At 48.0% G+C, this 15,250-nt stretch overlaps 1 protein-coding gene across 4 annotated transcripts in view; it reads right to left on the bottom strand.

The window, feature by feature from the left end:
- DLG3 (discs, large homolog 3 (Drosophila)) overlaps nucleotides 1–15,250 on the bottom strand; it is a 54,190-nt gene that overhangs the window by 3,481 nt on the left and 35,459 nt on the right. For 2 of the 4 annotated variants that reach the window (XM_008580750.1, XM_008580751.1), the window contains 7 exons: nucleotides 8,481–8,657; nucleotides 8,161–8,236; nucleotides 5,398–5,443; nucleotides 2,353–2,403; nucleotides 1,537–1,638; nucleotides 821–993; nucleotides 313–422 (listed from right to left, as the gene is read on the bottom strand). In XM_008580750.1, coding sequence (XP_008578972.1) covers nucleotides 313–422; nucleotides 821–993; nucleotides 1,537–1,638; nucleotides 2,353–2,403; nucleotides 5,398–5,443; nucleotides 8,161–8,236; nucleotides 8,481–8,657 — 735 coding nt within the window. Of the gene's footprint in view, nucleotides 1–312; nucleotides 423–820; nucleotides 994–1,536; nucleotides 1,639–2,352; nucleotides 2,404–3,677; nucleotides 3,720–5,397; nucleotides 5,444–7,277; nucleotides 7,378–8,160; nucleotides 8,237–8,480; nucleotides 8,658–15,250 lie in introns of all 4 variants that reach the window. The other 2 variants (XM_008580748.1, XM_008580749.1) reach the window with 2 other exon arrangements.

The raw sequence follows: 15,250 nt of genomic DNA, 5'->3' as shown, positions 1-15,250 counted from the left end.
AACTAGATCCTATGTTTTGGTTAACATAAAGGATTGTTCTGGGATCCCAGAAAATCTGCTAAGCTGCCCTCTCAGAGCAGCAGTGACCCATGGCTAACTCCTTCCTCAAGCCTTCTAAGTTCAAAAGCCCAACCAGGAACATAGGCACAGGCACTCAAAACAGAAGGTGCGCCCGGTGACCAGAGCTGGGGCACAGAGTTTCCTTAAAGCTTGCCCTGTGTTCTACCCCTGCCCAACAGATCGCTTTATTCTCCATTTCCTGTCCAGGACCCCATCCTAGCTGGGCATGTCTAAGCTTCAGCAAACACTTACATAAGTGCTTCAATGGACTTGGGCTTGATGAAAATGGCAATGGGGTAAAGTTGTGCTTGTTGTAGTCTCTTGATAGCATTGCCGGAAACATCTAAGATGCAGTGCTTGCCCTGAAAAAGCAGACCTGATCAGCCCATCCACTCCCCATCCACCCAACCCCAAGCAGAAATCCAGTGGAATTCCAAACATCCACCTGGGGGAACCCAGGGATACCCAGAGCGGCCTGGAAGATCCTATCCCTGAGGTACCCAGGCCCCACTTTTTGCTCCTATTACTCAGAAAAGGCTGCATGTGCCTAGGGGTCCCTAGTCCCTGATGGGTGACGCTCTGAGATGAGTTACATGAAGGAGACAGATGCCTTCACTGAGGGGCTGGGACTCTGCAGTGCTGCCAGGGCTTTAGCCAGCAGTACGGCTCAGCAGCGCCCGTGCTAGAAGGATGAGGGCCCGAGTGAACCTTGGCGTGAGCATTTCTGTCTTCTCTTTGAGGCCATCTCCTCTCTGCTTACCCGCTCTGCAACCGCCCGCACTGACTGGATGCTGGTTCCATAGAGATTATCATTGAATTGGCCTGCCTCAATGAACTTGTTGTCCTGGATATCCTTCTCCATTTGTTCTCGGGACACCACAAAGTGGTAGTCTTGTCCATCCACCTCGTTATCACGCCGAGGCCGGGTAGTATCTGAGGGAAGAAAGGAAACGCTGTGTGACCCACACAAGGGCAAGGATCTGCCGTGAGCCAAAACAGCTGACTTGGTCCCCTCTCACCTAGCTGGGTCCCAGGGCCATTTCAACTTTTTTTCAGATGAGTGGGGATAAAAAGCAGTTGGGAAGAAGTCTGTCTGACCTATAGGTCTCACACGGGGCTATGAGCTTTAGCTCCAACTGGACCAGAAAGGTGGGGTTTCCTGAGCCAAGGACTGGCAGAGGGTGCCAAACTTGGTACGGGAGTTAGTGAGGCTCACGAAGCATTCATCCAGCCACATCAACACCACTTGGGCTGGGCCTCCCCGTTTGTCCAGCGAGCAGCCAAGCCTGATATCTTCATCTTGTCAACCCCATCAGCTTTTGGGGAATCTATTGCCACCTACTCTCTTCCAGGGTGTCAGATACACCCTGTTCCCACATAGTCCTAGAATCTGATCCAGACCCTTCCCGTAAAACATCAGAGCAACAATTCCCAGGGCACCAAGCCTCACTCCTCTGGGCCTTCCTGGGCTCTTACGTGGCACACAGGATCCAAATTTATGTGGGAACTCAGAGATCAGGTCATCGTTGACTCGGTCCTTCATTGGGCCCAGGATGATCACAGGCCTTGCATAGTGAACTGGAGAGGGAAAGCATCAAGACAGTGAACAGGCCTCATCCCACTTCCGAGTCTGGCTGGAATGTGGAACGCAGAGGCTCCAGACTCGGACACGGTGAAGTGTCCACAGCTTTTAACTACAAAGATATCAAAGAGCCCTTATTATTTTTGTTTCTGTTTTTTTTTTTTTTTGGCAGCTGGCCAGTACAGGGATCTGAACCCTTGAGCTTGGTGTTATAACACTGCACTCTAACCAACTGAGCTAACCGGCCAGCCCTCAAAGAGCCTTTAATTTGAGAATTATCTCAGTCTGAGGCAAGTCTGAAACCAAAAGCATCTCTCCTTCCAATAGATTCAGGAGAAATCTCCACACTGACACTAGTAGCTAAGCAAGAGCAGCTACTTTGAAGGGAAAGACAGAGACCTCTCTTTTAGGAGCGGCTACATTCACTGAAATAGGCCTTCCTTTGCCTGCCTTGTAAATCTGCCCTCTCCTTTGAGAGTTATCCTGGCGGCGGGCAAAGGCACAGCGAGATTCACACTGGTGGGCTCCCCTTCCCTATGACACTAGGAGGAAGTAGAAGAGGAGGAGCCCAGGGGCTGGATGTCAAGCGTTCCTCCTTCCCCAGGTCCCTCCCTCCCCAGGTCCCTCCCTCTGCCAGCTCTGCCACCACGGCCTTGAGCCCTATGGCTGGGAGACCAACATGAAGGCAGGACTCTCAGGAGGAGGCTTACTTTCTTGTCGTGTCACTGGCTCATATGACAAAATAGCATCCTCTTGTCCTTCTGCAACAAAAAAGGGAGACAGGTTAGCACTTTATGACCTGCCTCCCTGCGTCCAACATTCACCGCCCCTGCCGGACACCAACCTGATCGAGTGGAATGTGCTACCTCCTGCCCTGTGGTCCTTTCTGCTTGCCTTCAGCAAGAAAGCACAGGAAGCCATTCACTGACCCTGGGGCAGGAGCCAGCAGTTCCCTCCTTCAGTGAAATATTGCTTACCAAAGGCCAAGACCCAGAAGCCATGAAGCCTCCACCAAAAACCACCCCAATTCCTTACGAACTGTACTTATAGGTAACAGTTGGCTGTGTTCATTGGCCCCTTTCTGTGGTAAAAATCACAGGGACACTTCATTGGGTCAAGACACTTGCCCGAGTCCCTTCACCTGCAGGCGGGGGAATCAGGGCACTCGTGCAGGTCCCCAAAGCTGCAGCCTAACCTTACCGTTTTAAAAGTCTACCTAACTCCCAACCACTTGAAGAAGCATCCAGAAAAGTGGTGCATGGCTGGGCTAAGGTTCCCAGTGCCCTTTAAAAGCAACGCTGAGCCTGCTCTGTCCTCATAGTGGAGCTCCGCAAAGGCTAGCACCGCTGAGGTTTTCCTACAATAGTTGCCAAGCCACTTGGTGCTGGGTACCAGGAGGTCCCAAAGTGGCTGACAGCAGTATTGGGGAAGGCAGTGATGTTTGCATGGAGCCACGGGAAGCTTGATAAAAGGCTTCTTCTGAACCTAAGACTCCTGGGGAGATTTTACGAGGCCTCTCTAGCCACTGCCAATCCTGAAAGGAGAGGGCTCCCAAATCTCACGAGGTTTGAACCGTGGCTTCTGTTGTCTGGTCAATGGGATCTTCCAAGGAAAACTGGACAATTACCTGATCATTTAAACCAGCCAAAAGGCAAGGAGGTCCTTTCAACCTGAAAAGGCAGGTTCAGGATAATATCCCAGAGGAGCCATTTCTCTTTTGGTCTCTCAGCAAATCTGTAAACCTGGCAGCACCTACAGCCTATGGTGCCCATGGCAGGGGTTTATTCATTGGCAGTTCACCCTTCCCATGGCTTCAGGGATGCTCTGAAGTCAAGTCAGGCCCTTATACTCTCCTTTAACCCACGGGCGAACCCCATCCTATTAAGAGAATGAACTGGCCACAGCATTTCCAGGATCTCGAAGTGTACAAGGCTAAAAGAAGCACCAGCCTCTGAGAGAAACGGCAGCCATGCAACAATGGGATGAGGATGGCTGGGACACACGGTCATGACATGGGGGAATGACACACACTTACTGGAACTGCTTTCGCTGTCACTGGTGTTGGATGTCACTCCCTCTGCAAGCCAACAAGAAAGAGACTCCAATTCAGAACACACCACTGAAAGGTCACATGCAGCACAAAACTCAAATGCTCCAGGAACAAGACACTGAGTTGCAAACTGAGTCAGCCACAGGAGGCCTGCCACATCCAGGCTACCAACTGGGAGGCACAGCTCCAATCATGAGCCCCTGGCCACCTCATACTAGTCCCCAGAGCCCTCTCGGTCTGCCACGTCCTTCTCTACACACTACGAGCTTTACTTCCTTCAGTGGCAACGTCTTCATCTGAATCAAATGAGTTGACTTGGATGGTTTCCAAATCCTACCTCAAAATGCATCTCCCAAGACAGGAAAAGGAAAGACAGTGACAGGAGCAAAGAAAAGTCAAGAGACCAGGGTGCTCATGAATTTCTTCCCCAGACAGAGCCCCCAAAGTACAGAAGTACGTGGCACTCCAGAACTAAGAGGCTGGATGGTTGAGCAGTCAACAGGGGGCACTGCCCTGGCCACTCGGTAGGACCTCCAGCCCTCCTGCTGCCACTAAGGAGGAGACTTGGCTTCAGTACTGAGGGGGACGGTCCTCCATCTACCATTAGACAGATGTGTTGCAACACAGACATAGCAAACCAACAAGACATCTTGAGGATGAGACAGCCCTCCTGTCTCAGAGTTGGGACCCAGCCATCTCTGAGTGTGGGTGGAGCAAGCTCAAACAGTCACAGGAGGCACAAACCAAGCCCAAGCCTCCCAGGACAATAGGCGGATGAAGATGAGACACGGACACACCAAATGATGGAGAGGGACGCTGCTCGTTTCAGCCAAGACTACACTGTTCCAGACCGTGACATGCTGTGGCCCCCAGGAAGGACGGGCTGAGCTGCCACACATGGCTAGTTCCTGAACAATCCCCAATGGCAGCTCCTTTACCTTTGGCCTTTGTTATTTACTGAAGGAGAGTATAAACCGGCAAAACCCACCCGGCCCAGCCTCTGCATGCAGCAGGGGTAGCTGCTAAGGCCCCATCGTCTGAGTCCTTTCATTTTCCACTCTAGGATAATTTTCCAGAATGCAGAGATCAGAGTTTTCCTGAGATAGAGCATGAGATATACTCCTATATGATCCATAAATGGTGCCGAGGCCCCCACCAGACCAACTTGGCCCCTTGGAGACTCTCTGTGGGAAGCCTGCCCGTGCTGTTTGCAGAGGCCCTGGATCTGCTGGGGCATTCCCGATGCAGGTTGGGTAAAAGGGTTCACAGGGCCCTTGCCCCTAGTGAGAGGGGATATAAGAGCTGCAGTTCCTAAGCCCAATCCTTTAGTGGGGTGCCACTGGGAGAAGACTCCAACCAGTGGGCAACCCTCTGCTTGACAACAGGCTAGAGACTAGCTGAGTAGTCACCTTAGAGAAGCACTTTGGGCTACCTCACTTCTAAGGCAGGATGCCAAGCTCACGCCCCACCGCTTCAAGGTGCAAAAGGAAAACTGAGACACGAATGACAGGGATTTATTAGGGTCCCAGAGATCCAGAACAAAAGTATGACATTTCGAGCCACATGCACGTCCTCCTGCTGTGGTATCAGAGTGCTCACAAACACTTCCCTCCCCTCCCCGTCACCCTCCCCATGCCCCCTACATGCCACCCCCACTATCTCCATTCATGCCACAAATAGTTAATGGTGTGTACATTTGACTTACTCAGGTTCTTTGCTCCATAATAATCGTCACTTAACCCAGGGAAGTCCTGATTTCACAGACAGCAAGGACAGAGAGAGGGAGGGGAAGGAAGGGAAGGGCAGGAGAGGGAGGAAGAGAATTGGGGCGAAAAGAAAAAAAACAGAGAAAAAAGACAAGGGGAAGGAAGAATACAGAGGCAGGTGAGCATTAGTGATGGAAGTATGAAATACTATGAAGACCTGTAACTACAGTGAGGTTAAAAACGTCACTACAGAAAGAATATCCCAGGTCAGATAAGATATCTGGACTTGCTCAATTTGTTGCCAGAGGGCCTCGGAGGACTCGCCTTCTGAGGTACTCTGTAGCCTACAGGCCCACAAGACAGGGCCAGCGACACTACAAGGCTTTGGAGCTCCTGCTTTGACCATATTTGTAGTTGTAGAGCCCAGACGTCCTCCATGGGTGAATGAGGGAGCAAATGTGCGCATGTGCCAGGCAGGCAGACAGAATGGCCGCCACTTCAGGGAGCTTTCACCCAAGACCCACTCGCTCTGTTCAGACCCTTTGGGGAAAGCTTCACGTGGTCTGAGGTATGGCCTTCCAAGCTGCCCTGAGCTGTGCAGACCTAGGGGGATGAGCTCAGCTTCTGGAGAATAAGCACTAGGCAGTTTCAACTCTGTCGTCTAATGCCTCCCCCACTTCCATCCCCCCATCCCCCTGCCAGCCTGGACCACTGAGCAGCAAACGCCTCCTAGGCTGGACTCGGCGTGGAGGTTCTGGGATCCATCTAGTGAACTGTGGTGACATCACCTCAGGCCTCTGTCTCAGACTGTCTCCTACTGCTCACAAGCAGAACCAACTTCATCGACTGCTCTATATTGTGCAACCCCAGCATGATGTGCCACGGCCTCCATCTGGACAAGGGCACCTGGTATTCCCGGGCACCACACCAGACAGCAACGACCCACACATCTCATGACCATGAATTGGGCTGGCCTGAAAAAAGGACATTTCCTATTGGAACCAGTCAGTCTCCTGCCAGTCCAACAGCTCAGGTCCCCAAGATCCCTCCACGTAAGATGAGGGCATCACTGGTAAATGAAAGATGTTTATAATTTACAATGAGACAAATGAGAAAATATTTTCCAAGCCTGACCTAGTGTTAAAGGTTAGGGTTAGAGTAGTTAATTTCTGAGGTATATGGTAGAGTAAAAAGATTTACCAGGATTAAATTGGTTCTTAAAGTTAAACTAGCTCAACATTACAGCCTTTTCTACCAAACTAGCTTTGTGTTTCTCAATGAATCTTGATTTGGACTATGTTGAGCAACACCCCTTCCATGTCAGCTCATGTAAGCAGGAAGGATTTTCTGGTGCAAACTGGCTCCATGGGCATGCTAGGACGACGGCAAGTCTGCTGAGAGGCGTACAGAGATTCTGCGTGTAGTAGCTCCAGCTCCAGGGATCCCGGGAAGAAAAGGCTCTTCTCTTGACATAGACGAGTGAAGTTAAGGGAAAGAAAACACAAGAGGAAGAAGGAGAGCAACACTGAGTTCCCAGACCTTGTACTCTTTAAAAACCATTTTTCTAACCCTGGCACTCTGGCTGAAAACTGCTCCTCACCACAGCAGAGCTCCGTCTGGCACTTCTAACACCAGTGCCAGGGACTTCCTGGAGGCTGGCCTGGGACCAGTCCTGCCGCAGAGCCTCCAACATTCACTTCAAGTGAGGAGCTGAACAAATAAGACCCAACATCTCCCTATGCAGACCGGTTTCTGCCCTGACTGTGCAAATAAGCAGGTGTGCGCGCTCATGGGAACACTCGCCCTCGCGCAGGCTTCTCCTGAGGATGAAAGGACAGGGCTGTGGGCGCTCTGCTCTCTGGACTCTGCTGCTACTTACGTTCCTGTATGCTGCTCTCCTGGGCCATGTTTTCTTTGCTCTTGTAAAATGGAAACTTTCGAGAGAGGCGGAAACTCTTTTTACGTTTCGTTTTGATGAACTGTGAAAGAACATGAAGATGGAGGGGAAGGACAGAAGAAAAAAAAACAGAACAATGGATTTTAAAGCATGCAAGAAAAACTAAAATGGAGACAACGATGAACTAAATAAAAGACCATCTCTCACAAATGGAGTCTATGAGATTAAATGAAAGTTGATGTAAGAGGAAAATTATGTTTACAGGAAATGTAGGGATGTTAGAGGTTTCCACCTAATCCAGACTCACAGCACTCACTGGCACTTCCTAAAGAACAAAGGTCACTGTAGCCTCCTGGACACATGCCCTAAGGTTGCCACTGATATACACAGAGTCACCTACTCCATGTTTCTCTTCCCTCTATTGCTCCGGAAGTTCTTTGGCCTGTGAAGCTCACACAAGAAAAAGGGTGAATGGAGAACTCTCCTGCCTCGTGTAATCTGAAGGGAGGTGGGAGCTCTGGGGCTGGCCTTCCTGGCTGGATGACGAGGGTCCCCACGGCTCTGACAAGGGTCTGTAGTCAGGGAGACACCCGCAAGTGGTTTCATTTTCCCTGAGCAAGCCAGCCTTCCAGATAGTCCAACTCCAACACATCTTCATGAGCCGGTTGCCCAGGGGGAAGGAGCGCAGACTAGCCATGGACTTTACATACTCCCTCTGCTTTCTGAAAAGCAGCCAATATTCTAATAGGATAGAGCCAGGCCCCTTCTTCTGAGCTCCCCAGTTCTCTTCTACATCAGCCCAAACTCCAAGCCTCTCGCCCCTCTTCACATGCTGGCTGACTTCCTTGGGAGGGTCCACACTTACCCTGTTGGACTCAATCATCCCCGTCCTGGCATGGAACTTCACGGTTTTCAATCGAGCTCTTTCTTTCTTTTCAACCCTATTTTGGAGTCAGAAAGAAGTCCTGTTACTGTCAGAATATGTTCTTGGCAGTGGGTTGCAGCCTGTACGGCCGCCACTTTCTGGCTCACTGAGTGAAAACCATGTCCTGAGTACCAACTCTCTACTCCAAAGGAAGAGGGCACACATGCTGCTCTCAAGCCACTTACAGGACAAGAGGAAAACAAGAAAGAAATACCAACCAGAGGGCAGGAAAGGACTTGCTCATGATCATGACAACTCACCTCTTCTTACTGGGGATCACACCAATTTGCTCACTTTCTCCATGTGGGGTCACCAGCCTTGCCTGCCACCACTCATCATCAGAGGCATTGATAACATGCAGAATGTCACCATAAGAGAAGCTGAGCCCTTGGCTTGGCAGGCAGCTGTCCCGAGTCCGGTCATAATCAAACAGGGCCCTGAAATGCACAGTGAAAGATGAAGTGATCATTCCAACCCTCAATGCCAGGACGTTAGCACCCTGAAAGGATGGCAGGGGAAGGCCAACCCCAACAGCACAGATGCAGCAGCCTCACAGCAGACCAGAAGGAATTCTCTGGGAGCCTGCATCATTTTCTCAGTCCCAAAGTGGTAAACATGCACCCCTTTTCAAAAAACATCCCATTGTCCCAATAATGGCTATAAGGGAAAATCTTTTACAAATCCCTTCTCCTCCTGGCTTCTGGACACAAGGTGGAAGTCCAAAGTAGAACACGTTCAGTAGCCCTCTCCCTCACTCACATCCCAGGAAAGTAGCTCTACCAATGGGCTTTCTCAATTACTGACATATCTTCAAAAAGTACGTGAAGACAGGACAAAAAAATGTTAACTACAATCACAAACAATGAAAGGTGAATGGTGAATGGTGAATGGTGCAGAAACACAAAAGAAAGAAAGGGCCCTGTGTCCTGGGGCAGCCAAAGAAAAAACTAAGGCTGATGTTGAACCACACAATGATAAGGTTGAAAGGGATCCTAGAAGTCTCCTAGAGTTCAGTCTTTGTCTTACACATGGAGAAACGGAGGCTCAGGAGGAAGAATAATTTGACCTAGGTCACAATCTAACCAACCTGGGACAGAACCCAGGTCTTCTGACAAGACACGCAGTTATGACATGCTATAAAGGAAGCAGAGTAGAGATAAAAGGGGAGGCGAGAGAAGGTGGGGAGCGAGCTACACCATCCAGGCTTGTGGAAAAGGAGGAGACCAGCCTGGCTGCAGCTGGAATCCTAGAAAATGAGGTTGGTAATAAAGGTCTTGGGTAAACTTTGGAAGGCCTTGAAGACCCCTGATCCAGTGGCCCCTGAAGATCTGAGAGTAGGGAAATGACACATCAAAAGAGCCTTAGCAACATTAATCCAACCTCATAGTCAATGGGATGATGGGGGCAAGGGATCTGGGGACAAATGTAAAGCGAAGCTCCAAGCTCCATCCTCCAGGGCCCGCTGCTAACTCCAGCCCTGGTGAGGCTGGGCTGGCGCTTTACACCAGAAGCTTCCTGCTCAGGGAACAAATTCACCTGGACAGAAGTTTCTACTTTTCTCATCTAGTGGAACCTTTCCTCACGTGGAGTCAAGACAAATGAATGATTCCAGTGAGACATTTGCATCTTTCTACCCACAATCTTAGGTCCTTACTGTCATCTTCACATTCTCTGCTAACAGAAGTGTTTTCATACCTATGTGCACACAGCCTCGTGGGCTTCTCAGAACCCAGTGCCAAGACTTCCACTTCTACCCACACTACCGTGGTCCATGGCTCAGCTGGAAGCTGCAAGTAAAACACACTTTGTCCCCTCGTGCAAACCCAACTGAAACACAGAATGTAGTAAAACCATGGAGAGTGAAAAACCCATCTACTTTTTCTAAAGTTCTTAAAACAGAATTCTAATAAATCAGTCAGATGATTTGAAAATGAAAATACCCAAACTCTAACAAAAAGTCCTTTATTTCCCTCAATTTATATACTCAAAGCAGTAAGGGGAGAGGCAGAGGCCAGCAGATAAGGAGGCACTCTGTCCTGAGGTTCTTCCCGGACTCCGTGTGACAGAATCAAGTCTGAATGCTTTCACTCTGCCTGAGCTACGTGTGTCCTAGAGCAGGGAAGGCATTCTTTCTGTCAGCAGCTCCTACGAACACAAGTGTGATGAAGTGATCTCATTCTAAGCAACAGTGAGAAACACTACATGTCATTACGGGCTTCAAAGAATAGAACGAATATAGTAAGGAGAAGAATAGAACCTGGATTAAGCACAAATTAGTTTGGGGAAGGAAGGAAGGAAGATATTAAAATGAATTAGGAGAGATTAGGATGAGTTTGTAGAAGATTAGAAGGTGGCGTTTACTGGTTACAAGTTTAAAACACCATATATATTTGAGCACCTCACAGAACCATGCTTGACCTTTGGCAACAGCAGTAACAAGCTGGAATACTTATGGTAAAGCTGATGTAAACATGTCAGCTGGACGCCAGGAACCCAATTATTGTAATTTTTTAAACATCTAAAGTTTAAATAAAATTAGTATAATTTACTTACAAGATGAATTTTTTTTTGTTACCCTCATCTCTGCCTCCTCGCATGACCCCACCTGTTACCTTTGTTCCTTATAGTCGATTCTCCACCCAGCAGCCAGAGTGGTCTTTTCAAAAGATAGACTGGATACTGCTGGCTCCCCTGCGCTTCCACATGTGATGACAATGAGGACCAAGACAAAACTCATTAGTAGTTTGGTCTACAGCGTCTTGCACGGGTCTGGCCCTGCCCACCTCTCCCACATGCAATTCTCATTGATGTCCCCTTCACTCCACAATCATTTCCCACCTCAGGTCCTTTGTATGTGCTGTGCCTCTGATCTCACCACTCCTCCTAAATCTTCCCAATGTTCTGGCCACTCAGGGGTCTGCTCAAACATCACCTCCAGAGAAGCCTTACCTGACTGTCCAGGAGCTGTACCTAGTCCAGCCTTCTCCCCAACACCAGTACCTGAATTTATCTCATTCTTGTTTTAATGTGCTTACTGAATCTCTCCTTCACCAGACCCAAGCTCCAGGAGGAAGGACCCTTTTCATCTTGTTGATGTATGTGTCCCCAGCACCCAGAGCACAGCATAAGCTCAACATTTGTTGGATGAATGTCAGCAGTTAAGAGATCTACCCAAGACCAAGTCATTGGTCACTAGGAGTGTTGGGGCTCTAGAGATTGTCACTGAAAGTTCTTCAGTGCTTTATTTTTTTCTTACTTGAAAGAGGGGGAAAAAAACCTTCTTAGACCATCTCTACACCACCAAATCCAGTGAGAAAGAAAAAAACATGTGTGAAGCAGTGCCATGCCTTCAATCCCAGTGTTGTCCTTGGATTGTGACTCAGCCCCACATTTTCCATAAGGCTTCCCAGTGCCTTTGTGGGGCACGGACTTGAGAGCAGAAGCTGGGCTGGACCAAACAGGTATGTTCCCTTAAAACATCTCTGCATTCTTCTCTCGCTCTGTTTCGGGGTTGATGGACTCACCCTGGGCAGTAGGCAGTGTCACCTGGGCTGCACGATGATGCACAACCTCTCTGTCCCACCTAGCAGCCACCCCACGATGAATTTCAGGTACCTTACAATATTAAAACACATATAGCACGAGCGAAGTAAAAACAAAATAAACACAGATAAAAGTCAACAAGAGGCCGGCCCGGTGGCGCACTGGAGAGTGCACCTCCCGCCAAGGGTTCGGATCCCATGTGGAGACTGGTTCCCGCTCACTGGCTGAGCGCGGTGCGGGCGCAACACCGAGGGTTGCGATCCCATTGCCGGTCAGTAAAAAAGACAAAAAGGAAAAAAAAAAAAGTCAACAAGAACGCCAGTGGTCACCACCAACACCCTGGGAATTGTACTGTTTGGTTTGTTTTTTAATGACAGTACATGTTCCTTTTACAATTTTCAAAAAATGTAAGTCAATTAAAAAAGAAAAGTGGGGAAATAGATACATCAAGCACTGGCAGGGTCATTTACTTGAGATGAGGAACATGTTTGGCTCTAAATTCCCTGGCAAACGAGGTAAAAAAGGAAGTTGTACACTCGAATTTCCTGATAAAAAGTGGTACCCAAGTCTATCTGGATTTTGATGAATTTATCCGTGATGAATAAATAAAGAATACTGAATAACAGGATGGATGATGCTTTTTTTAGCTAAGGTTTTATTAAAGATATAGAAGCATAATACCTGAGTTTGAAATCCTAAACTATAATATTCCCAGCTGAGAATGTAAAAGATGAAGTAACAAAAATTTCCTTTTCTATCAATCAGAACTGCAAATAGGAAAAGAACTTTGCAGAACACTGGAGTCTTAGAGGTTATTTTGTCCAACTTCCTATCTAGTAAAGGAAATTCCTTAGATATTCTTTAAGTTTCTCTCTAGCACTTACTGAGTCTACGTCTTTCCTAGGTCTTCTCTACTGTGCTAAACATTCCCAGTTCCTTCAACAATTCCTTCCTTTGTCATGATTTTGATTTGTTTTCCAAACCCATGATGTGGATTTTCTCCAAATCCACTTTGTCTCTTTTCCTGCTGAAATTTTGTTTGACTAAGAGCTAGAAAACTTCCTCACAGAAGATGAAAGCCAGGCCAAGATTCGCATAGGGCCTCATCTGGAGTTGTGTGGCAGGTGACTCTCAGAAAATTTCATGAGGTCTACGTCACAGTCACATGTATTTTTTTAAAAAAGCTAAATCTCCACTTGGCTCTGTCTCCAAAATACCATTCTCCCATTAAATACTTACTGAGTCTTCTTGATGTGGGGCACTGTGTTAATATGAGGGTACTTCAAAAAGTTCATGAGAGAATTCATATTATCTTTTAATTTTAATTTTATTTCTCCACAAACTTTTTGAAGTACCCTCCTATATGGGAGATGCAAAAGCAAAGTCAGTCCCCTTGTGGAGCCTGTGATCTGACGGAGCGTAGAGTCTGCTCAGGAGGTTGTAGCAAGAAGCACAAAGGGAGGACAAACCTAGGCCTAAAAGTATTCACAGGGAGTATAGATCACACCTAGTTTGGACAAGCTACAAGCAGTCTCTGTTCTTTGATTTGGGCCTCAGTGAAGGTTCAGGATTTCAAAAGGCAGAGATAGGAAGAGGTCCTTCCAGCTAGAGAGGACAGTTTAAGCAAAGGCCTAGAGGCAAGAAGCACAGTGTGGTCAGGGATCAGCAGCGCATCCATATCTGGCTGGCTGGGCTGCAAAGAGTGGCAGGTTGGGGCCTAACTGTGGACAGCCTGGACTGTCCAGCTAAGGAGCGTGACATTCATTTAGTGGGCCTTGTATGATCAACTTCATTGCCTCAACTTTCTTATCATTACCGGGCTAAACTTTCATGTGGAAAATAACCCAGTAAAACAGATAACAGGCCAGAGTATTAAAGTGAAACAACCTGTCACATGACATGTATTTCATGTAATCAAAAAAAAGCCAATCAAAATGTAAATTAGACCTTAATAAATTTAAAAGTAATATCAACTACCTTCCTAAGGTCTTTAAGAAACATGTTAAACTGTGTCTATCTAGCACGACAGTCTCTCTTAGGAACAGCCTGGAATCCCAATGAAGTAACAGGGTTTGGGATCTTCTTACAAATGCCCCATGTCAGGCCTGGTAAGAGGAGGAAGGAGCCCATTTCTTCACAACACTGATATCTCCTCCTCTTTCCCTTTTTATCTGTAAGGCGGACACTAGAGAAAGTCAAGCCAGATACTGCACCTTTTAAATCAGACTGAACCACCATCCCAGAACCTAAATCCTACACATGCAAGGTCTAGATGACACAGCAACCAACCATTTCAACCCGATTCAAAAAACAAAACCTATTTGTTTCAATCTGCCACCCTGGTCTCACCCTCTCCCTCTCTCTCTCTCTCACCTTTTCCCTCTCTCTCTCTCTCTCTCTCTCTCTGTGTGTGTGTGTGTGTGTGTGTGTGTGTGTGTGTGTGTGTGTGTGTGTAAGCTTATCTGACAAGACAGTGTGTTGGGAGATTAGAAACCTCAGAAAGCCCTTATTCTTTCTGGGTCTAGATAAAAATAATTTCATGGAGTTAAGGACTGGTCAGGTCTGAGGGAAACACTGTGTCATGCATGAGAGAACAAAGCTTATGGAAATATTACCATCCCCAGCCTAAAGTCGCAGTGCTCAGCATACTCAAAAGAAGATGATTTCTCACCTCTGAATATACTCCTCCTTGGTTATGGCCACGCATCTCTGTGAAGCCAGGGAGAGCCAGACCCTGGGTATTCCTAAAACTTTTCAATCATCAAGGTCAGGCCAGAAAAGAAAAATATTGAATTCTTTAAAGAGCAGAGTAAAGAGTGTGGCCCAGAGAAAACGTGGCATGTCAAAACAAAGTGACAGCAGGCAACAAAGAAGCTTTCAGGAGCCATCACACCACCAAAGAGTACATGCGACGTCCCCCCGGGGTTTTGCAGGTTCGAGTTTCATGCTAATCTTCAGCCTTCAAGGCCGCGGCCTGTCTCCCTAAGGAGAAAATGTTTCCAAAGGTCTTGAAAGATATGTTGCTCAAGAGGTGACCTTTAAAATATCCCGAGAGCTGCACGTGCCCACCCAAAGGGATAAGGCATGTGCCCTGGCTGCCGAATCTTCCTTTCAGCCGGCCCCTCTCTGCCAGATGGGATAGCAAGAATGTGATCAGTTCAAAGTAAAGAGATTACACGGCAAAAGTCTTTGTAGTTCAGATCTTAAATTGTGGGGTTTGGGTCTGAAAGATACAGAGAAATCATAAACACCTGGCACAGCCTCTGTGGCGTCTTAGTGAACCGAAACGCAAAGAAAATGGGAACTACCAAGGAAACTGGTCAGGCAGGTTTCTCGATGCAAAGCAAACAACAAAAGCATTTTAGCGGGCTGGCCCGTGGCTCACTCGGGAGAGTGCGGTGCTGATAACACCAAGGCCCCGGGTTCGGATCCCATATAGGGATGGCCGGTTAGCTCACTGGGTGAGCGTGGTGCTGACAACACCAAG

The sequence above is a fragment of the Galeopterus variegatus genome, unplaced genomic scaffold, assembly GCF_000696425.1.
Source record: "Galeopterus variegatus unplaced genomic scaffold, G_variegatus-3.0.2 Scaffold2153, whole genome shotgun sequence".
Taxonomy (NCBI): domain Eukaryota; kingdom Metazoa; phylum Chordata; class Mammalia; order Dermoptera; family Cynocephalidae; genus Galeopterus; species Galeopterus variegatus.
The sequence above is the reverse complement of the archived record's forward strand: the minus strand, read 5'-3'. Positions and strand labels throughout refer to the sequence as shown.